This window comes from Leptinotarsa decemlineata, unplaced genomic scaffold (genome assembly GCF_025532065.1).
Source record: "Leptinotarsa decemlineata unplaced genomic scaffold, Ldec_3_MD MMD2_tig00026340_RagTag_RagTag, whole genome shotgun sequence".
Classification (NCBI taxonomy): Eukaryota; Metazoa; Arthropoda; class Insecta; order Coleoptera; family Chrysomelidae; genus Leptinotarsa; species Leptinotarsa decemlineata.
Window position 1 is genome coordinate 12,967,110 of NW_027412694.1, and position 25,139 is coordinate 12,992,248.

The 25,139-nt window shown below is 37.2% G+C and overlaps 1 protein-coding gene across 10 annotated transcripts in view; it reads right to left on the bottom strand.

Annotated features, from left to right (window-relative positions):
* Positions 1-2,186: 2,186 nt before the first annotated feature.
* LOC111504205 (potassium voltage-gated channel seizure) overlaps positions 2,187-25,139 on the bottom strand; it is a 741,437-nt gene continuing 718,484 nt past the window's right edge. For all 10 annotated transcript variants that reach the window (XM_074183663.1, XM_074183665.1, XM_074183666.1 and 7 more), the window contains 4 exons: positions 21,394-21,630; positions 16,922-17,037; positions 16,703-16,847; positions 2,187-2,965 (listed from right to left, as the gene is read on the bottom strand). In XM_074183663.1, the coding sequence (XP_074039764.1) occupies positions 2,927-2,965; positions 16,703-16,847; positions 16,922-17,037; positions 21,394-21,630 (537 nt within the window). In that variant the 3' untranslated portion in view covers positions 2,187-2,926. The remainder of the gene's footprint in view (positions 2,966-16,702; positions 16,848-16,921; positions 17,038-21,393; positions 21,631-25,139) is intronic.

Below are 25,139 nucleotides of genomic sequence, written 5' to 3' on the forward strand. Positions count from 1 at the left end.
TAATACCTCGACATGTGGTTCTTGAAGATGATCGAAACACGTGTCGAGGTGTTAAAAGTAACGGTTTGGTGTTGTGATAAAACTCCAGGTGCTCAACACTCAAAATATTGACAGTGGCATACGATGATTGTACTCTGAGTTAGAATTTTTTTTTACAAGTGGACAGAAGGTCGAGAAAATGTGAATGACGACGCTTGCCCTGGACGCCCTAGCATATCAACAACCTATTAAAATATTGAGAAAGTGAGAAAACTGTTATGGAGAATCGTCGAATCACTATTAGGGAAGTTGCTGAGGACGTTGGTGTTTCTGTTGGCTCATGCCATGAAATTTTTTCGGAAATTTTGAACATGAAGCTGGTGGCAACGAAGTCCTTTTCAAAATTGCTGTATTTGACTAAAAAACCCTTAACATGAGCATCGCTAGAAATTGTTAATGACGTCATAACTGTGTATATGGTTATGACATTGAAACCAAAATCCAATTATCCCAATGAAAGAGCCCAGGAGTGCTATGACAAAAAAGCACGCCTAGTTCTATCAAATGTCAAAGTTTGGGTCACTGGTTTCTTCGATTTCAGTGGCGTAATGCCTCAGGAGTTCTTGCCACATAGTCGTACAGTCAATAAGTTGAAGCTATGCGCCACTTGCGAGAAGCAATACGAAGACCGTACGACCAAACGGTCAATAAGGTGTATTATTTCAACATTATGGGAAAAGCAATATGAAGATAACATCACGATAATGCACCTGTTCACACGTCATTGCTTTAGCCACCGTATTCAACAGATTTGGCCCCCTGCGACTTTTTCCTGTCCAAATTTCGAAAATATCCATGAGAGGACGGCGTTTTGGGACGATTGAAGAGATACAATCCGAATCGCTGAGAGGGCTCAAGTGCATATCAGAACTGCTTTGAGGATTGGAAAAATCGCTGGCACAAGTGTATTATATCTGAGGGAGACTAGTTTGAAGGGGACAAAAAAGAAAGTGAATATATATATATATATATATATATATATATATATATATATATATATATATATATATATATATATATATATATATATATATATATTAAAATTCACCTTATTTTTTGAACAGGGTTAGTATACAGTGCAATCCGGTTAAAATGTGTCACCCTGAATAAGTCAATCGATGTTGTCAGATTATAATTGTGGCTCACCACCCAAGCAAATGAATCCAGATTTTTAATGAAGCCGATTACTTCATTTGGTGAGTGATCTTACAAGTCAATTGATAAGAGTGTCAAACGTTAAAAATGTGATCCGGCCAGGAGGGCAGGTGCATAGTATATCCGCTGCTACTAGGACCTAGGTTTCTTATGAAGAATTATCCACTCCAAGGTTGACAGACTCGTCAATCTAGTGAGAACTTGACTTGGAGGCCACTGATTAGATTTCAGTTGACTGGTTGGTATTGGGGTTGTCGGATGTATAAGGTGCTAGATTTCCTCTTTAATGACCTCAACAACCTATTCATATAGGGACTTTTTCGCCTTTAGATTGGGCGAATCATTGTTTGAGTGTAATCGTTTGCTGATCTACTGAAAGGGTGTTTGTTTTTTTCTCCTGATGCAGTTTCTGGTAATGCTTCTCAAGAATTTGGTGCAAAGTGAATTTACAAGATATCCTGTTTTCGAGAAGGTGATAAGTTGCTCCTTGGCTGGATTAGCTTGTCTACTAGGTTTGTGAATAGGAAGAGTTGGAGAACTAAGAAGATCTTGTTCTTGATCCTATGTTACTGGGACGAACTTTTTGATTACTTCTTGGACCATAAAAAGTCTCTTAAGTATCTGGAGAAAGAGGTTGATTGGGGCTGAGATGTGACAAGCGACGAGAGAGCGTCTTGTATTTCGAAAGTTCCGTTACTGTCACTGGATGGGCTCTTAGTCATACATCTTTTCGGCACATATAAAAACATCTCAGAATGAGTCGTATTTCAGAAGACGAGAACCTATGGAGCTCTTATCTCCCCCAGTAGGGATACGCTGACGTTTCCCGTATGTATTTTTTTTAAATCCAACCAATTGGCAATGGTTGAATTCTGAAATATCTGTAACATTTTCATCTAAAATAAGATCGACTGTCGTCGATGATGATCTATTCCACGGAAAATATGGAAGGGTGTCCAAAAACTTGATGTTAATGGAATAAAAACAATAGGTTATTGAGGCATTTGATGCCATTTATTGAGTATTCAATATTACATATTATTAAAAATATGATAAAATTGTGTATAAACATATAATTTGTGCTTACAAAATGTACCTTTAAAGCGATTGAATGCCAAAAACAAGCCTCAACAAATTATTTAACAAATTATCAATGAGTAATACGTCATTTGCTGTCTTTTATTTTTCTTCTTTCCACTCTTGTATAAGTATAATGAGACGGACTTTGGTGTCATAACAAACTTTGTTTATTAGACTTTAGTTATTAAGTATTAATAGGTGAGATGAAGCGCGTGAACTTTAAATTATCCTGAAGGTTGAAAACTTTTTTAACATTTGAAAATAAAGGCAAATAAAAAATATCACAATTTTTTTCAATGGAATGTTGAAAAATTTTGAAACACAATGATGAGACAGTGAAAATTCTTGGTAATTTCTATAAATATATCTATACCTAACAAGTTTTTCAATTTACTGTGAAACCATCGATGGTTGAACGTCAAATTATTTAAAAAAATTCTAATAATAATAAACAAAGTTTGTTTTTGTTAATGTATTTGACCTTAATATTATAGAAAGTAAATTTACATCTCACTGTATTGTATTTTTAATAATAATAACAATATATCATTCAACAGTCTATGCAAAAAGCTCCAGAATTCGGGGCTGATCAATTCATTTTATACAAGACCCTTACAATACTTTGAATCAAAGTCATAGAAAAACAATTTGTTCACTTTTTCGGCTTCTTTGGGCTGCCTAGTGGCGATTCCTGTAAAAAACAATTCAATCATATTAGGGTTTTCTTGAATATCTTTCACTGATATGAGAGATCGATAAAAATAAAATCAGAAAAATAGACGAAGAGAAATGCTTATGTTCATTTTGTTGTTTAATGCATGTAGTTATCCAATGCTAAACCTTATACAAAAGATACAGCGTGTGTCACACCAAGCTTCCAATAGAAGTTTGTGAGGAAAAAGTAAAGTTATCAAGGAATGTTTCTCATGAGAGTTTTAGACTTCAATCAATTGATTGATGAATATTTTTTCCATCACATATTGAAAAGTATTTCATCAGTTCGGACTTCCATTGTCTAATATAATATAAATCGATTTGAAATCCCTGAAAAAAATAAAAGATTAACCGAAAAAAAAATTATTATTTTCGGTTAACCTTTTATTTTTTTCAGGGATTTCAAACCAATTTATATTATATTAGACAATTGAAGTCCGAACTGATGAAATACACTACGAAACATTGTCAACCACCATCAAACAAATATTGAAAAGTATTGGTGAAATTTTTGAATAGGCTGCACCCTCCGAATCCGAAAATAAAAATCGGTGCTCTTTCTTTATTTCCAGACTCTCCAGTCTCAAAAATGCAAAATTTCACCTTTCTTTTTTACCATAACATATATAGAAAAGCACACGTTTGCATTCACCTATAACTTTCACATCTTATTTTCCATTTTTGTCTGGATTCGTTTTCTGGTGACATCCCTCCATTTGAAAGTTATAGGTACAGTAGTGACATAAAAGAGAAATGGGACTATAAAGCCATAGCTGGTCTTATATACCCACTAGCAATTCATCCATATTAAATGAAACAGATAAAACATTGTGAAACTTCGCTAGAAATCTGGTTGAAGTTACATTCGATATACCACTAGTGGATCATCTTGATCTCAAACAGGATGGAGCCTGGCTCCCTTACCCTTACAACTGTCGTTTGTCAGAAGGACAAATTGGTCATTACTGAATGGTGGTGGCGGCATGACAGTCCTTAGACATCAGTACCGCCCTTCACGGAGTATCCCTACCTGGCTGGGGTGAGTGGATGAAGAGATTGTTCATCCGTTAACGGGGGACATGAGGGTCTCATTCGACAGAGTGTCGGGGCCTTCTATATCGGGAGGGGTCGTCTACAGCATAATCTAAGGCTTCCCTAAATAAAGGATTATCGTGAGTTTCCGCCCAATCGAAAACTCGCTGATTCCTCGACTGAATGGACTGCTGAATGGAAGGCAGCTGCAAATCGCTGCGGATGGCTTCATTCCGCAGAGAGTACAGACTTCTGATCCGACATTCGGTCTTTGTTTTGACGGATTTAATGTGCGGGTTCCAGGTGAGCCAGGTGAGGTCTATTAGAAGGCCGAGGTAGTAGTAGTAGTAGTATTTATTTTTCTTGTTTAAAAGTATAAAATTATTTTTCAGAATATCTTCATGCAATAACAAGAAATACGTCGTAAATAAAGAGAGCGTTTTCACACTAAACTATTACACTATATATGTTTGAAAGTATAAAATTATTTTTTACATCATTTTATAAAAAAACAAGAAATACGTCAAAAAAACGCATTTATAAAAAGAAAAAGGACAGACTCCCTTCTAGTACGTAATTAATATATAAAAAATTGAACAAAACACATTAGTTCCTCGTAAATAAAGAGAATGTTTTCACTTTGGACTAGACTATTATTTTTTCAATCTATACTTGAAGCTTTTCAACGTAGGTGAGTTTTTAACTGAGTCATCCAGCTTATTGAAGAATTTCGGGCCGAGATAAAGGAAACTTTTTTGGAATAAGGTCGTTCTGTGAGTGTTGGGCATCAGAAAATCTGTATAACGGGTAGGTAATATAACTATGTTGCTGGGTTGAAAATATACGTTTGTTCATGTAAACATAACTCATAGTTTTTTGAAAACGTTTCTACATGAATCTCTCCACCCTATTCCAGCTAAAATTCTGACGGTTCTTTTTTGGAGAATAAACACTTTTTCAGCAGAAGAGCTTGTACCCCAACTCAAGATTCCGTATCTTAAATGGTAGTTTATAGTCGCATAGTACAAACTTAATAGGACTTTTTCACTACAGAAATTAGCCATGAACCTGAGACCATAACAGTTTTTTATTAGTTTATTACAGAGAATATCTATGTGAGGAGTCCAAGTAAGTTTATAATCAAGAGTTAGATCTAGTATTTTGGTGGTTGCACAAAATTCAATTTGTCGATCTTCGTTTTTGTATATAAAAAAAATTTCTTGAACACTGCTCATTGTGAACTTCATCAGCGTGGTTTTAGCTACGTTGAGTTCAAGGTGATTATTTTTTGCCCATGTTTGCACCTTTTCATACACAATATGGGCACGATCTACAAAATTTGATGCATCTTGTGCTTTGATGATAAAGTTTGTGTCGTCCGCATATGTTATTACTTGAACTGTCGTCATATCATGAAGATAACTCATCAAATCATTTGCATATATCAGGAATAGTACAGGCCCAAGAATTGAACCCCGAGGTACCCCATGTTTGATATTTGCCAAATTGCTAACTTTATCACCAATCTTGACGCTCTGAACTCTGTTTTCTAAATAAGACCTCATCAAATTCAAGTATTTCAAGGTATTTTACCCGCGCTTGCCAGTTGATCTCCCTTCCAGAGACTCTTACTTTTCTAACCGGAGAAGATATCGTTCTTCCCATGGTTATCGTCCGAGTCTTTTCCGGGTTCACTCGGATCTTGCATTAGAGCAGCGGTACTCAACCTTTTTTCCCCTTGGGCCAAACGGCCGCTACTGCTATACCTTGTGGGCCGCAATAATAAAACTGAACAAACTACTTTCAGATTTTGCGTCATTAGAGTTAGACGTTGTATGTAAAATACAATAAAACGCAACTGTAAAAATAAACCATATTCATTTAAAAATTAATGTGATGATTGACACTGACGCAAACTATTTACAATTTCTGATAAATCTGGCACATAATTACTACATGCTACTCTCAAAAAGTTTTCCAGGTGTGAATCACTTAGTCGGGATCTATAAACATTTATCGCATATTACATTTTTCAATATGAGGATTCGTACAGGTAAGTTGACGCAAACAAGGTGAGGAGCAAGTGTACGCAGTTCCCAGGTTCTGTCTTTCCTGGAGCGGCGAACTGGACGATGTATCAATAACACCCTCACAATATGACTGGCAATATGCTAGTACAGTAATTGATGAGGACAAAATAAGATGGGCTATATCGAGCTTTTCCCCCTTCAAGTCACCAGGGCCTGACGGTATAAGACCAGCCCTACTTCAGTGGGGACTGGACACTCTTATGCCACACCTGGTTGGAATATTCAGAGCCTCTCTAGCTCTGAGGTATATTCCCAGTAAGTGGAGAGAAGTAAGAGTAGTATTTATACCCAAACCAGGTAGGATGGACTACACCCTACCAAAAGCATTCCGACCAATTAGTCTCACATCGTTTTTCTTAAAAACCATGGAGAGGCTATGTGAGCGGTACATAAGAGATGAAGTACTTGTTAACAACCCACTTCATCCAAATCAGCATGCATATACCCCGGGAAGGTCTACTGATTCGGCCCTTCACCATGTGGTAGCAGAATCGAGAGATCATTGGATAACAAAGAATCCACCCTAGGTATATTCATAGATATTGAGGGAGCATTTGATAAAACAACCTTTCCAACAATTACCCAGCAACTACACTCCAGGAATGTACCCCTGGTAGTAGGAGAATGGATACTCCAGATGCTCTCTAGCAGAGCAATAAGTATTAATGTAGAAGACATTACAGTTAAAGGACTGGTCATGAGGGGATGTCCACAGGGAGGGGTCTTATCACCCCTTCTCTAGAACATAGTTCTGAATACCCTAATTATTCACCTTAACAAAAATGGATTCTACACAATTGCATACGCAGATGACATAGTTATCTTGCAGACCGGCAAATTTGTAAACACACTGTGCGATAGAGCGCAGGATGGGCTCAAATTGATAGAAACATGGTGTAAGGAACACTCACTGTCGATCAATCCCAAGAAGACTGAGATGGTCCTTTTCACCAGGAAAAGAAGTTTAACGGGCTTAAAACCTCCCGAAATCTTCAAAAGTCAACTAAACTTCTCTGAAGAGGTGAAATACCTTGGTATTATCCTCGACAAGAAGCTAACATGGAACTCTCATCTACAGAGTAGAGCAAAAAGAGCATACGTGGCTTATGAGCAATGTCGGAGGACAGTGGGACGCGCATGGGGTCTTTCACCCCGTGTAGTCGCCTGGATCTACACTGCAATAATAAGACCTATGTTAACGTATGGAGCCATTGCATGGGGACCGAAAGTTCTACAAGCAACGGCCATCCAAAAATTATATCAAATTCAGCGACTGGCTTGTTTAAACATCACAGGAGCCATGAGAACAACACCAACCGCGGCAATGGAAGTAATCATGGGTCTGACCCCTCTGGATCTGTTCGTTAAGGAGGTTGCGTTAATGGCCATGTTACGATTGCACACGGCTGGTGTAAACCTAGAAGTAGGAATGGGTCGATTGAGGCTGGGCCTGTGGCGGGAAGCGCTTACTGCGCAACCTCTGCTGCAGGCAACAAGTGATGCAATTGAACTCAGGTTTGTGTTTAATAAACCCTACAAAATACAAATTAAGCAGAACACAGAGTCAGATGATACAAATGCAATACGGATTTATACAGATGGCTCAAAAACCAAAGAAGGTTCAGGATGTGGAGTGTACTCCAGATCACTAAGCCTAAGGATCAAATGGGGAATGGGAAGAAATACCAGCGTGGTCCAAACAGAACTGGCTGGTATCTCAATCGCCACAAAAGAAATAACCAAGAAAAGAATTTCGGGCAAAAACATAACAATCTGCACTGATAGCAGACAAGCACTATTAGCCTTGAACAGACACCGTGTTACTTCAGGGCTAGCACTAGAGTGCCACCAAGATTTAGCCAAAGCCTCGGTAGATAATAACATTATCCTGAGGTGGATTAAAGGGCACGAAAGGAGTAAAGGTAATCGCATTGCCGACTCTCTAGCCAAGGAAGCGGCTGGACTAAGAATTTTAGGACCAAGTGGCACCCACGGCCTGATGACTTCGACAATTGCGGAACTAGTCAAATGTTACACCCATGCTCAATCTTTAAAGAGATGGGATGAAATCAAAGGATGTAATCTTGCCAGGATCACCTTGGGCGACCCCGGGAAGCTGGCGCCGAAGAAATATCTGGCGATGACCAGGAAAAATCTACGCCTTACAGTAGGATTTCTGACTGGCCACTGTCAGCTAAGGAAACACCTACATAATATGGGGCTAGTGGACACACCTCTATGCAGGATGTGTGAACAGGAAGATGAGACTGTCAGGCATGTCCTGTGCGAGTGCCCGGAGTTATCGTCAATAAGAGAGTGTGTATTCGGCGAGTCTTGGCCTACACCTGCCGATATAAAGGAGATGTCTCCCAGCGACCTGTCCACCTTCCTGGAAAGGACAGGATGGACGACGACCTAGGAGGACAACTCCTTGGGAGGATGTACAATGGGTCACATGTGGCCTAAGTGCGTGGGCTTACACTCACCCTCCCTACTCTACAGATACAGAAGTGTACGCAGTTTTTGAGCGTTTTGTAGTTATCCGGTACTAATTTCCAGAATTCTTCATATTTGTTTACCTCTCTGTTTTCTTTAAAAATCGCCTCCAGATTTGTATCATTTTTAAAATCAATTAGTTCATCCGATAACTTTGCAACATCAGATCCCAATGCCGTAAGTTGTGAAGTAGTGGCTACTTCTATGTGCCAGGGATTTTCCAATAATAGAAAGACATTCCATTATTTTTCGCAAATCCTTAATTCTTTCTTGAAATTCGTTGCTCAGGGAAACTAAGTAATTAGAAATAGTAGTATAGTTTTCTGGGGACACATCAGTTCCATCTTGTTGATCTTTTATCAATATTGAAAAGTTATGTAGTTTTTTAATATTAATTTCTTCGATGTACATCTCCAGCTTGTCTTCGAAAGCAAATACTTTAGTTGCCAACTGTGAAATAATTTTATGTTCACCTTGTAAACGAAGATTGATTTCACCAAGTTTCTCTGTTATATCGCAAAGAAATGTTAGAAGACACCAACAACTATCTTGCTCAAGTTCGCTGTAAACTTTATTATTTTGTTGTAGAAACAAAATTATTTCGTGCCGTAAAGCATAAAAACGTTCTAAAACTTTTGTTCTACTCAGCCATCGTACTCCGGTATGTAAAACATCGCCATTCTCACTTCCCAATTCTTCTAACAAATTCTTGAATTTCCTATGGTTAAGTTCTCGTGCTCTTATAAAATTAACGATGTTAATAACGGTTTTCATCAAGTCGTCAACTTCCGGTATGGTGGTACGCGCCGCAAGATTTTCTTGGTGTATGATGCAGTGAAATGATAAGATATTCATGTCATATTTCCTTTGCAAGAGAGAAATAAACCCAGTCTTATTTCCTGTCATAGACGGGCAGCCATCCGTGCATATAGATACCAATCTTTTAATATCAATGCCATTTTTCTCCAAGAAAGTATAAATAATATCAATATAATCACTTCCTCTTGTATGTCCTTTCATTGGCAAACATTTGAGAAAATCTTCACGGATCGTATAATCTTCACTACAGTACCTTACAAACAGAGAGCATTGTGATGTTGATGGAACATCAGTGCTCGAATCAAATGATAATCTGAAATATTAACAATTCTTCAAGTCGTCTATGACATGATCAAAAATATGTTTCGAAATATCTTCAATTCGCCTAACGCAGGTGGAATCTGAGAGCTGTAGTTTCCTGATTTGTGACATTATCTGTGGTTTGTTGCAAAACTTTTCAAATAATATATTTGAAGCATTTACAAAACACTCCTTCACAATCTCAGCTAAATGGTTTCATATGTTTTCCTAGTAAATAACAAATTTCGTAGCACGCTCTCGTCATTGAAACTGACATATTTTGCTGCTGCTGTAACGACTTTTTCAAGACGCATAGCTTTTATTTTCGCTATGCAGAGCCGATTGGAAAACTATCGCTAAACATTTTATGTTTTGTATTATAATGTCTCATTATATTATATTTTTTTAATATCACACTTTCTCGACAAATCAAATAAGTTCTTGAACTGTGTTTGTTAGGTATAACAAAATATTCTTCCTCTAAATAGTCTTGAAATAATCTATTTTCGTCAGAAATTTTACGTTAGATTTTGAGGACACGCCAGCCATTGTGATGGTTACGAATTCTCGGCACTAATGAAAGAAACTCAGTCGACTGACGAACACAATAATTTACAAGTATCACGTGTCTTTGGGGAACTAACCTCGAAATGAACAGTTTTACTTTGCACAAGAATGATATGTTACTTGCTTGAAGACTTGAACTAAAGAGAGAGAAGAATCATGATTTTTCTTCCACGTGTTGATGAAACCGGAAATCCGGCATTCAGTCTTGCCAACACCGTTATATATATATATATATATATATATATATATATAAGGTTTTTTTTCCAATATTCGTCACTCAGAATATTTGAAATTATAAAGTGGTGCCAAGTCCAGTTGAAATTTTTTTTTGGTCGAATATTCTACATTGGTAACTCTCTCAAACGATATATCTGAAATCGACCTGTGATATACAGGGTATGAAAAACCGCTTGCCAAATATTGTAAATGAAAATTTGCAAAATCTTCCTTATATTAAATGGAACACCCTGTATATTACTGATCCATAAGAAGCGCCAACGAAACTTCTACAAATTTCATTAAGTATTCCCTATGGCTAAGTTCAATAGTTTTTCTTAAATGAGCATTTCTTTCGAAAAATGGTCATTTTTTCAAAGCGAAATCCATTTGACGACTGATAAGAATATACAAAAAATACCCTTTCCTTAAAATATCGCCCATTCCTAAAATTACCTGTTGCTAGATAAACAAGTTGCGAATTACACCACAAAATGGACGTTCTTGAATAGTTACAATAATTTCAAAAATCTCGGAATTTGTGCCATATTCTTTCGGTCTAAAACAACCTTTCAGCGAATGAAATATTTATTGGAAATCAAGTAGTCTGGCAAATGACAGAACAAAATATTTGGCTGCAAATGAATATTGAAATTTTTAGTCAATCGTGAAGTTGAACTGTCGGTATAATTTCATCAGAATGTTGTTATCAAAAAGTGATTTGATTGATATGATTTTCATATTAGGTGAATCAGACAGGAATTGTTTATTGGCAAGTAGAATTTATTCTCAACGGTATCCAGATAGAAGGCATCCAGATGAAAGATCTTTCCGAAAGGTCTTGGGACGATTCGTTGAAACTGGATCTATCAATTATTCCAAACATGAGCGCATCAAGCCAGCTACTAATGAAGATAATGAATTGCAAGTTATTCTTGCTGTTGAAGAAGATCCTAGTAGGAGTCAACGACAAATTGGGGAAATAGTGGATATAAGTGAGAGATCAGTGCAACGAGTATTGAAGAAACATCGCTTGCATCCATACCACGTTCAGTTACATCAAGAACTACTGTATGCTGATTTCGAGAAAAGAGTGAGATTTTGCAATTGGGCCATGAACAAAATTCGTCGAAACGAATATTTTTTCAACAATATTTTATGGTCGGATGAATCGACATTCCATAAAAATGGATTTGTAAATCGACATAATTACCATTATTATGCGACAGAAAATCCTCACTTATTGAGACAGGTGGATTATCAACATAGGTGGTCGATAAATGTCTGGGGAGGCATCATTGGAGAATATGTAATTGGTCCATACTTTTTTGAGGGACATATGAATGGTGCAATGTATCTCAATTTCTTACGAAATGATTTACCAGGTTTGTTAGATGATATTCCTCTTGACCTCCGCAATAGAATGTGGTTACAACATGATGGTGCACCTGCTCACTATTCGGCAGAAGTGAGAGATCATCTAAATGAAGTATTTCCCAATAAATGGATAGGACGGAATGGGCCTGTACGGTGGCCCGCTAGATCACCAGATTTGACGAAACTAGATTTTTTCTTATGGGGATACATAAAAAATATGGTTTACGTTGAGCCACAACTTCTCCCGAAAATATGCGACTTAGAATAACGAATGCTTTTCGCAGCATTATACCAGCTGTCTTGCGCAGGGTAGAACAGTCTTTCAAACATAGACTTCAGCTCTGCATTCAAGAAAATGGATGACATGTTGAACATATTTTATAAAAGTTTCATTATCAACCTTAATTAAACTCTCCCTTTTGTAGTTTTGTAATTTGCCAGTTGACAAATTTGAATATCTAGAACTCAAGCTCTGAATGAATATAATAACATGAAAAAAATAGTTATTTATAATGTTTCTTTCTTTTAACTTGTTTGGTTTGATATTGCACGATTTATGAGTGAAAGTCTGCATCCAATGAAAAAATAATTTTCCATTTAGCAAAAAGTGATAGGTACATACATTTATTTCTTTAAAAAATATTTGTTTGGACACCTTCTAATGTACAAAATTGAAACAAGATATCTTTCGTATATTTTTATCAGTCGTCAAATGGATTTCGCTTTGAAAAAATGACCATTTTTCGAAAGAAATGCTCATTTAAGAAAAACTATTGAACTTAGCCATAGGGAATACTTAATGAAATTTCTAGAGGTTTCGTTGGCGCTTCTTATGGATCAATAATATACAGGGTGTTCCATTTAATATAAGGAAGATTTTGCAAATTTTCATTTACAATATTTGGCAAGCGGTTTTTCATACCCTGTATATCACAGATCGATTTCAGATATATCGTTTGAGAGAGTTACCAATGTAGAATATTCGACCAAAAAAAAAATTTCAACTGGACTTGGCACCACTTTATAATTTCAAATATTCTGAGTGACGAATATTGGAAAAAAAACCTGTCATGCTAGATATCTCGAAAACCATCAATATTTTCGAAGTGCAGATATACATAAAGTTTATTTTATTTTCTATGAAGAAACCGAAAAAGCGATAAAAAATATAGGTTGACATTTAAAAAGACACAGTTGGGATCCGCCCAGAAAAAATCGAACACCCTGTGTGACCGCCAATATTTTTATTTTGTCGAGCTCGAGCAATAAGGTAATATTATAGAAAATTAGATTCCTATCTGCTTCCTATATAGAGGTATGGAACACCGCGCCACTGTTGCAGGACCCTGTATATATATATATATATATATATATATATATATATATATATATATATATATATATAACTTTTTTTCACTATTGGGTTGCAGCAATTGATAAGTGAACTCTTTATAACTATTCTCAAGCTTTCGAGTAACTCAAACTCATCGTCAGGGGTACTAGAAAATACAAATTACAAATTTTTGATAATAGAATATAATGTAAATGTACAAATTTTCGTCTAATCTTAAACCTCAGATTCGTCACTGTTGCTACCGCTATCATCAAAGTGAATTATGATTGATTCAATATTGTGTTCAATACGGTTGTCTACGTCCCACATTTTTTGCTCTTCTTTTAAAACATGCTGCATGCATTTCTTCCAGTCTTCTGCAGAAACAGTTCGAATAGCTTCTTGTAGGTGATGTTGCACGTCCACTAATTTAAATGTTTTGTTTTCTCGTGCCACATATCCTTTTACTTGCGCCCAGATTAATTCTATTGGGTTTAATTTGGTGGTAACCTTAAAAATGTAATTCCACGACTTAACGCCATTTCATCCACTGCGAATTTTTTATATTTGTCTGTGTGTAATTTTGTTAGCTGAAGTAGTTCTGCCTTTAAATTATCCTTGTTATATTGGATGTTCTTATTAATTAACCATTCTTGAATTGCTGCTTTTTTCCATGATTGTTTCGGTAATGGTTCTAAATGTCGACTATGGTATGGGGCATTGTCCATGACGATGACAGACCCAGGTTCCACAAGTTGAATGATGCCTTCAAACCATTTTTCAAACACCTCCGCATTCATCTCTCCATGATAGTCGCCTGTTTTCTTAGATTTAAATATTAATTCACCATTTGGTAAAAATCCACTGTCGCTTCATATATGCGTAACTATCAGACGACTACCTTTTCCTGATGGCTGTTTTAACCCAACTGACAAACCTTCATTAAAGGCTTGTCGTGCACTTGTTATATTACCTGCCATACTTTTTTGACCGTATGTCCTTGGTTAACCCATGTCTCGTCCATGAAGTACCTAAATTTTTTTTGAGCTTCCGAAATTCGTCAATTTTTCTTAGATAGTTTCTTCTCCATGCTATTATTTCTTGACGTTCAATGAGAATGCTTTTCCTGTTAACTTTTCCGTACGTAAATTTCATTTCGTGTACAAGTTTCCTAAAAGTTTCTCTTTGGAAACCAATTCATGATCGCTAAGTGCCTCCAGAACTGTTTGTAGTGTGGGCAGCTCATTTCTGAAAAAGAAGCTGTGAATAGTTCTGCGTATACTGGTTTTGGCTTCTTCATCAACTGTGCTTTTTTTTCGTCCGCTACTAGTTTTTGGCGTTTGTACGTCCCCATGAATTTATGCTTCTCTTAGTATTTTGTAAATCGATGATTTTGGTACACCGGTATAATCATAGCACATATAAACTAATTTATCTTTTGTAATTGTGGAACTGATGTAGAAATGCCCGGTTGGTTATTCGGAGGTACACACGTACAATTACAGCACATATGCACAAAGTCATCTTTTGGTGGCTGATGATCTCTTTCAAGACAGTGAAATACTCGCAGTACAATTTGTTTTTCTCTTACTGACCGAGACTCCGACCGTTTTACCTTTTTCGACGTGGAAGGCCCGACCATGTCTCCCATTTTTTGAGTAGTTTGAGAACGGTGTAGAAATATAATTATGTAACGCTTAAACACTTATTAGCACTATTATTTTCACCAATTGTTATCACAACACGTCGATTGCTGACTAACTTAACTGTAAAACGTACAATTCACGCTGTATAATTCACAAACCAATGATACGCTCATGGCTGCAAGTACATTAGTGAGGACTGCAACGATGAGATGGAAGTTACGGTAAAGTGACAAAGACAGAAATATCGTTGCGTACAGCGTTGCCACTAGTTGTAATAAATATCTAACACTACACAGAAAATAATGAATTTTAACTGATCAGTAATCAGGAAATGTATAAGTATTACTCATTACAAGCTCATTAATGATTTTTGTCATAAATAATACCTTTTAATCGTACTAGTATTGTGTATTATCTATAATTTGCCACAACCTACAACTCTACTGCTTACTATATTTTGATTCTGCTATAAACTGGTAACGTAAAATTTAGATACGACAACGCGCTTTACTCTCAATCATTATTGGTTTTACTATAGGCTTTTCAGTGTTCGACCACAGTATTCGATTTAGGTCAAAAACCCCTACACATTTTTTGTCATTATCAGAAAATATTATTGTCAAATAATCTAAAAATATCGCATTAGTCTTCAGGCTGCAGAACAGGCTAGATCCGCTAGAGGGCCGCATAGAAATAGAAAAGGCTGGCGGAACGCATGCGGCACGCGAGCCACATGTTGAGTATCGCTGCATTACAGGTACCAATGCAACGTGCATTGGACGACCTCGATCCCGATTTCTCGACCCATGGAACATGAGAGGAGAGCCGTGTCATCTGCGTAGAGAGACACCTACACACGCTCGGACCTCGGAAGGTTCCTGGTGTAGAGCGAGTACTACGTGGGAAAGAGCACAGCTCCCTGTGGCACTCCAGCAAGGATACATTTATTGTCAGACAGGGAGCCCTCTATTCCAACCTGAAATGTTCTGTCTTTCAGGAAAACCCTATTTGTGTAGAAGACTATGCCATACACGGTCGAAGGGCTCCGAAATGTCTGAAAGGGCAACGTGAACTTTACGGTCGCTGTTTAGCTCTTCAATGGTGTTTTCGACCAGTCTCAGAGCCTGTAACTCGGTGTTCGATCTACCAGTTGAAGGGTTCTGCACATAAAGCTTTTGAAACAATGCAGAAAATGGAAGAAGGGGCAAAAAATTCATCGACAACCCAACTTATGTCCAGAAGAATATGACAAACGTCCAGCAAGAGACCTGTAGAGACAAGATTATTGGAATGGGTGTCATTACAAGATAGGGGAAAACACAATAAGTTCATGAGGCAGCAGTGCTTTCTGGGGACTTGAAAGAAATGAACAGAAAGCGAAAACAAATTTTTTCATATACCTATAATCAAAGAAGGTTTCGGATATTTCTCCCAAATGTATTTATTTTGATTTAATTTTTTTTTGTAATATATTGTTCATATTTTATATTTTTCAAATGGTCAGTGACTTCACATTAATACTTTTTAAATTTTACAAATTTTAATCTTCAGTAAAGTTTATTATTTTTGTATTGCATTTTTCAATATTAAAAAAATTATCCTATTCCAAAAGATAAGATATCCGCACTAAACGATTCACATTAAACAAGGAATTACATACATGAAATCATTCAATAGACCACGTTTACACAGCATCTTGAAGGTGGATGTCTAAGAACCCAGGAAATTCTCCTTCGATGCCGTATAAACATAGTCTATCAAAATACCTTGAACGATCTTATGTTTGTTATAACGTGGTTACTGATAATCTTAGATAATGTCTCAGTATTCTGACTCACCAAGTCTAATTCATCTAGCGATTCTAATTTTGCGATTGGAGCTATTTTTTCTTCTTTGCATTCCTTTTCCTTTGCTATTAGACACTCCGCCCAAGATGGTTCTTGACTTTTGTCAAAATCAAAAGCTTTATTAAACGATGCAAACCTAGAAAAGTGAAACATTGAAGATTTCGTGATATTTGTAGAAGGTTCACATGCAAAATTAAATTTCGTCTTTACCTATGAAGAACTTGGGAATGATGATTTTTTGATATTGGTTTTGGCTCACTAACTGATCTCTGAAATGTATATCTACTTCTACTTGGGTCTATGGCTACATTTTCATATTCAGGCATCTGGAAGAGGAAAAGTAAGCTGTAGTTAGCAGACGTTTCTAGCAGCATCTGTCTGTATACCTAATAATTCACCTAGCATGCATCTACATTTGAATAAAATTATCTACTTTTTAAGAATCATAAAAAACTTATTGATTCAACTATGAATTTATGGAAGTAATGTATATTTCTATTATGAAAGTATGTATGAAAGTTTTACATTGAGATCACACTTGGTAAATCCAACTGAAAACGAAAATATATTTTTTTGAACATTAATTGTACAAAATATTACTGGACTTCTTTTTCCAACGCTAAACCGTTATTTCAACACCTCGATACGTGTTTCGATCACCAAGTGATCATCTTCAAGAGGAGTTTGATCTTCCTCTTGAAGATGATCACTTGGTGATCGAAACACGTGTTAAAATAACGGTTTGGTGTTGGGAAAAAACTTCAGTAATTTTCATCACTACACCAAAGGTTCCAAACAGTGTATCACAAGTAATTGATAGTACAAAGCCTATAGTTTTTCGGAAAAATATTCGGCAATTCAGGTTCAATTCATTTGATGGATTTTGATTTGAGAAAGATATCTCCATAAAACGTGATTCGGAAGGAAGAAGTCCGAAATCGGGAGTATTGAGGAAAGTCTAATCACTTTTTAACGTGTTTGCCGAAAAAAAAGTTCAGGGATGATTTGTAACACTTCTCCACTCTTTAACAAGAGGCTCAAGAGAGAGAGAGAGAGATTGCTATAAAAAATATCAATAACTTTACATCCGTTGATTGAAATGAGGTATCAAGTAATTTGGATACTAATATCGCTTTCAATACTTTTATAGATGTTTCTATGCATCCAACTTTGATTTCAACGCGGCGAAACGACACATAAACAAATCTGAGAACGAGTGAATCAATCGCAAAGTGCAGCAGTCTTGATGATTTGATTTTGTTTTCTAGATCGTTCCCAGAAATGCGTAAATATTACAAACTATAGAAATTACTATGAAAAAACTATTATGGGAATATCATTTCATATTCTGATATTCCAACAAAAATGGCTGAAGAATTATGTCTGGTTTTACTAAAAATAAAGACTAAAGAGATAACATAGCATTATTATATAACGATAAAAATACAATTGAAAATTCCTTACACGTGATAAATGCTTCCAATTAATTTTTCTCGTAATTCTGGCGTTACCGGTAGAAATGAAAAGAGTGTGAATTTTACTTTGAGTGACCTATAATTATGCTCTTTTCCAACAAATGAGCTCTGAGAACTATTGTCCATAGTATGTTCGAATAAAGTTCGTTTCATGAAATATGTAGTCGACAAAATGACACGAAAACTAAATATTATTATTCTGCGTCTGTCATCCTATCATTGTAAGTTTGATATCAAGAAAAGGGTTTCGTTGCAAGACGAAAGGCGACATTTGAAATAAAAGATGCTTAAAACTAATGAAAGACGTGAGTATTCACTAGGTACAGTTTATTATGGCAAACAATTTAGACATTTTAAACGTAGACAATAAAACTACCTTCGATAATAAACGACGTAGGGAAACTGATAGCTTAACATTAGGTCCTATATGTAGGTATATGTAGGTATGAGAAAAGTTGTTCACATAATTGGTATATAAACTTTAAAATCGTTGGGTCCCATATCTGGATTATATTTTCTCAAAACCTCCGTAAAAAGAAATTGAGAAGTCTATATGGTTGACCTGGAAACTTATTCAGACCGGATTTTACAGACTTAGAGTTAGCAGCAGACTGATTCCTGAGAGCTACTATGTCTACGTACAATGAACATTTTTCCTGGTGGAATGAAGTTTTGGCACAGATGCCACAACAAACTGAAAAAAAAACCCGAAAGCGCAAGGAAATCAGGTATCTGGAATTGATACAGAAAGTCCCTAACTTAATACAACAAAGGTCTGAGGAAATCTAAGAGGAACTCATGGAGAAGACAATGCAAGGAGGTCGAACAGACCCAAGTATGTGCCAAACTCTCTAAGATACTTTCTAAGGGACCTGAGTTATCAATAAATAATCCTAAAACAAATACCGGAGAGTACACATCAAAAGGAGGAGTGAATATCAGAGAGCTTCTCAGGGTGCAGTTCCCCAGGTCAGAAATTACAAACCTAACACTGCAAAGCTGGACAGATTCAGAATTGGAGGCTTCTCGATGAGGGCGCCTTTGCTGGTGGCAAAGAAAGTAGTATATTCAGAGAAAATTAATGGACCATGAATTCATTTCAACATCAAGTCGCCGGGACCAGATTACATTCACCCAGTAATTCTGCAAGTACAAATTTGTGTACAATCTTCAGAGCAACTTTGGCTGTGGGAAATATGTATACCAAAAACTGATTAGGTCAACCTTCATTCCAAAACCTGGAAAATAGGACTTGATTGGGCGAAGGCTCTGATAGCAATCATTCTCATGACATTGAAGACAGTAGAAAAACTACTTAACAGGTAGATTGAGAACATATCATTGGCTACCAAACCACAGCATTGAGACCAATATGCCTTTAGGGCTTTATGCCAGGTCACAGAAAAATATGTTTACAAGAACAAAAAACTGCTTCTAGCTACTTTAATGGATGTAGGAAGCGAATTTGATAATACATCTCTAGAATCGATCATTCAGGAGCCAAGAAGAAGAGGGATCGACAAGCATTATAGCAGAGACAGTAGTGGCATGGGTATCATGGTGTTGTCCTCGGGGGAAGGGAAATTATTCTCACTGTTATGGAACCTTGTAATGGACGAGTTACTACGTCTTTTGGACCATCATGGACGCGCAGTACCGGGCTTTGCAGAAGTCCAGGGCTAATATAATAATATAGCGAAGGAACGCATGCGGTAAACCCTGATTATTGTAACTGAATGAACAGATGAAGAAGGGATGAACATGAAAAAGCCCGACCATAATATCACTCATCAAGAGGGGCAAAATAGATGACCTAGGACCTCTGAAACTTCAAGGTGAAGAGATAAATCTGTCGGAGCAGGTCAAATATCTGGAAGTGATACTAGATACCCGGTTGACCTGGAACCAACATCTAGAAGGAGTTGAAAAAAAGGCGGAGGTAACACGCTGACCAGACGAATCTACGGAAAAAAATGGGGGCTTGAACCAGACATGATGTATTGGCTCTACACCATGGTGGTTGAACCCATTATAACATATGCATCTATGGTCTGGTGGTTGAAGATGAAACAAACAACCACTATCTACAAACTGAGCAGGGTGCAATGCCTTGTATATTTGAATCAATTTTCCTTCTTTGCATCTAGTAATAATGAAGAAAGCAAGTTTGCGCCAATTCACACTGGAAAACTAACAGATTTACATGGGATCGGGCAGTACAGGAATTTTGGGACATGGAATCGGGCAGAACAGGAATTTTGGAATATGTGGAGAACCAAACTCAACCATGTTCTCGAACCACATGATACCGAATTACATGTTCAACACACGGTTGAAGCCTCAAACTTTTTGCTCCAGTATATAAGATCAGTTTTGATTGAAAAACAACAAATCATATTGTATCACACCTAGGCCGAATGACGCCTAAAGATAGAAAATAAGTTTTGAATATTAATTCAAAAAATTAACAATAAAAAAAATGATGACAGTTTAAGTCTGATACATCGGTTAAGGCTTTCGCGGCCGAGGTTTTCATTCAGATTTGAAGAAAGCCGTTGTAGTTTGGAACAGCATCCTAAGGTTTCGCCACGAGTGGCTGGCTTTTTCAAAGGTTTATTCATCGGTGAATCATCAAGATGAATAAACCTCTGAAGAAGCCAGCTACTCGTGCTGGCGAAACGTTAGGATCCAGATCCAAACTACGAAGGCCTTTGAACCCGAATGAAGATAGTAACTCTGAGTTTAAGTCTACTCTCATGTAAGAACGAAGCTCTTTCAATAAAGTACCAGTGCGAACATAAAAAAGATGCTCGACTATAAATGGCTTCCAGTCACATTGTTTTTAATCATTAATCATCTTGAAGGAACAATTTGACAACTTTCAATTGTTTGACTCATGCTTTCTGTTTCAGTTATGTTATTTAGTCTTATTATCTATGCATGAAGAATTATTATCATTACCATCATCAAATAGCGTCATTTTCTATCACCTAGAGAGTTTACTATGACTTGAAAATACTCCGTTCATAGATTTATAAAATGAGCTTGCTTCATTCCAGACTCACCCGATCTCTTTAATTCTATATAATAAATTCTAAAAAATGTAAAAAAAAAATTAGAAAACTAAATAATATTCTAACAACAATTTACTAGATGATACTTTGTAGGATAGACTCACGATGCACAATTATACTATTTTGTAATTACCTCTTGTTTAATGGTAGAAATCTCGCTGCCAGACGGTTGTTGTGCTTGTAACAGCGCTAGAATCATTTTAACGTCTGTAGTGAGTGTCGTCTCTAAAGATTGAACCCTTTTCGAGAGTTGATCCAGCTTGGAGTTGATATGATCGAGATGACTCCTACTTATTACTAAATTTTCCGAATGTGAATCTAGAGTGGAATGTTGCAAGTGTACATGGTTCGTTGTGGCCTCCAGTGGCACCTGAAATTTGATAGTATTAAAGATAGATAGATATTCGATATGATTTACACATCAATCAATGAAAATAAGTTGATACTCAATTAGATCCGTCTAGTTCCCATTTTATTTGACTATTTTCAGTTACTTTAGCCTCCGTTTTAGTTGTCACTGGATTCATCCAGTGACCAGTTCCAAAGGATTAATTTTACCTGAATCAACGGAACCCATGGAACTCAGCAAACTTAGTCTCATCTATGCAGGGGGTTCCATGTATATGGACAGACAACAAAACGAATGGGATGTACTCTTCGAGCAGCCCCTCGTTAATAATGACGGACTAAGAGACCAAACCCAACCAGCAAAGTGAAATACAATTGGCGGGTGAAGATATTTCCATCGAAACTGTAATTGTATAATTGGCAAATGTCGGAACTCTACACAAAAAACTATCAGGAGCACAGAAATGCAAACTGAAGAGAGTGAGCATAGTTGCTGAGGGGACTTGGATTGATGGATCAATAAGAGGTCCCAGCGAAGACTCCTTGATACTTTCCATTTGTAGAAGGGACCGAAAAGAGATCCAGATACGATCCGAAAACTCCCTCACAGAGGAAATGAAAAACCCAGGAGCTCCCATAAATAAACTGTATCGTACATTGAGACTGTCAGTGGGCATAGGGTGTCCACCTATGAAGCAATAACAGACTGACCTGGCTCAGAAGAAACTGGGCTATGAGTTGAACAATGCTCCCTCAGGCAACCACGCCAACCATCGAAACTTTCGAAAGAACTTCATTCAGTTCAGCGATAATCTGTGCCAATAAGGAAACAAAACAAAGAACCAAGGAAATCGTCGGCGCCCTGATGCAACCTTGGGAATGTTCTAATTGACCGTGATCGAGGGCAAATAACTTCCGAGGAGATCAAGAGCTCTGATCTTCATACCTGTCTAAAAAAAGAGCACTGACAAAAATGATACTCCTCAGCAAACAGGAAAAGGGAACTGAAGGTTGAATTCTGCCCATTTACATAGAAGAAACCTAGCGAGGGAGATCCTGAAAATATCAGTATTAGATTAGCTCTTCACTCAACCTTGGTGAGGGGTGGACTTGAACGTGATCGAGGCCAAAAAACTCCCGAGGAGATCTAGAGCTCTGGTCTTCATACCGGCCTGAAAAAAGAGCATGACAAAAATAATACTTCTTAGCAAGCAAAAAAAAAGAAACTGAAGGTCAGATCCTGCCCATTTACATAGAAGAAAGCCAGCGAGAGAGAACCTGAGGATATCAATATCGGATTTGCTTATCACTGAACCTTGCTGAGGGGTGGACTTGACCGTGATCGAGGCCAAATAAACTTTCGAGGCTGGGTCATCACCCGAAGACGATTGTGGATACCAACAATCGAAACGTTGTGAAGTAACTTGACTTGAAATCTTTGAATTTTTAATTTTAATTTCTTGTTAATCGTTTAATTTTCAATTGTTGCTTGTATTTCATTTCAATTTAAGTTTTTTTGCTCAATATAATTGTTATTTTTCAGCTAATCTTTTTAATTTTATTGATTCTTTTAGGGATTTCAAATCAATTTATATCATACTAGTTGTTGCCCGCAGCTTCGCCCGCGTAGAACTTGGTAGTTGTAGTACTAATTAGTACTATGTTGCTGTATCGCTGCTGTTCCAATGTTTTGACAGAATCAGAATCAACGAACTTGGCGTTCTACAGCGCCATCTAGTGGGAGTTACAGAAAATTGATAGCCTAAAAACCTTCCCTATGAAAAATTACTTATACATGTCAAGTTTCATCACGATCGGTTGAGCGATGTAGAAATTTATCACTTACCAACCAACCAACAAACATCCATTTTTATATATTAGATAGATAATGGAAGTGCACCACCTTCAAACAAACCTAGAATATGCTTACAAGAACAAGGAGATCAAATGTCAGGAAGTGATATTAGACCTCTGGTTAAAAGGGTAGCACTGATGGGGGTCAAACGCACTTAGGGAAAGATTTGAGGACTGAAATCAGACATGATTAACTGACTCTACACATTTTGGTTGAGCTCATGATAACACATGTATCTATGAGCTGCTGACCAAAGCAGGTTGCAAAAACTTGCTTGTTTGGGAATAACGACATCAATGAAAACTACAGAAAAAAAGTTTAACCGGAGACACTCTTGAATCCGCCACATTTACATTTTGTAACAATGGAATAGACGGGCGCGGGTCAATTCAGACTGGAAAATTCATGGGATCGGGCAAAATATTTTGTCATATGTGGAATAACTAACACCTGAATTGCTCTTGGACCACATGACTCAGAAACACATACGAGTAATACAATCTCTCCGGCTATAGTTACACACTGCAAAGGGTGTGAAATAAATAGTTCTTCCGAAAACATGCTCAGCAGAAACAGCTGGTATACGGATGGGTTGAAAATCGAACATGGAGCAGGATTTGGAATTTATTGTATCAGTTAACCGCTCGGTCAGTATAAATTAGTTTTTCAAGCTGAAGTGTACGAAATCTTGCGATGTGCATCAAACATCAGTTTGAGACCTCAACGATATCAATGTCTTCGCAGACAGAAATACTGCACTTAGAGCTGTAACCAACCCAACTGAGACTGGTCTGAGAACTGAGAAAACTGGCGGACGATAATAAAGTGACTCTATATTGGGTGCCAGCACACCCAAGTATCGTAGGCAATGAAACAGCTGATGAGTGTTTTAGACACAGATCATCTTGATGATTGATAGGCCCTGAACCAGCCGTGGGGTACCAAAATCGAGAGCGGGTAGTGATTTAATTAGGAATACTAACAGTACTGGGGCAATGCATTCGGAAACCAATAAAATGACCTGAGAAGAGATTAAAATAACTGCTTCAACGAAGCAGGGACTGTAGACCTTAGAAGTAGCTTGTCATATTTCATGTGAATGAAACAAGCTCACTTGTTCCTGCACTGTATTGCAGGAACAAGTGAGCTATGGACAATATACATTATGAACAGAAGGATGCAGTAAATATCAAACAATGGACATGTATATACAACATCAGAATGTTGTAATAGGTGGAAGGTCATCTTCGTTTCATTCAGGATTGGAGTCCAGCTCCCTTATCCTTTTGCCTGATTTTTGATCTCGAGAAGGACCAATGGGTTCATGACTGAGGGGATGGCGGTATGAAGTCCTCAGACATCAGTACCGCCCTTCTCGGGATACCCCTACCTGGTTGGGGTGGGATGGATGAAAAAGCTTTTCGTCCGTTAACGGGGGACATGAGGGCCTCATTCGACAGAGAGTCAGGGCCTTCTATATCGGGAGGGGTCGTCTACAGCATAATCTATAGCTTTCCTAACTAACGGGTTTTCGTGAGTTTCCGTACCTTCAAAAACTCGCCGATTCCTCGACTGAATGGACTGCCGAATGGAAGGCAGCTGCAAATCTCTGCGGATGGCTTCGTTCCGCACGAACCAAGGAGCATTCACAATCATCGTAATTAACTTATTTTGTA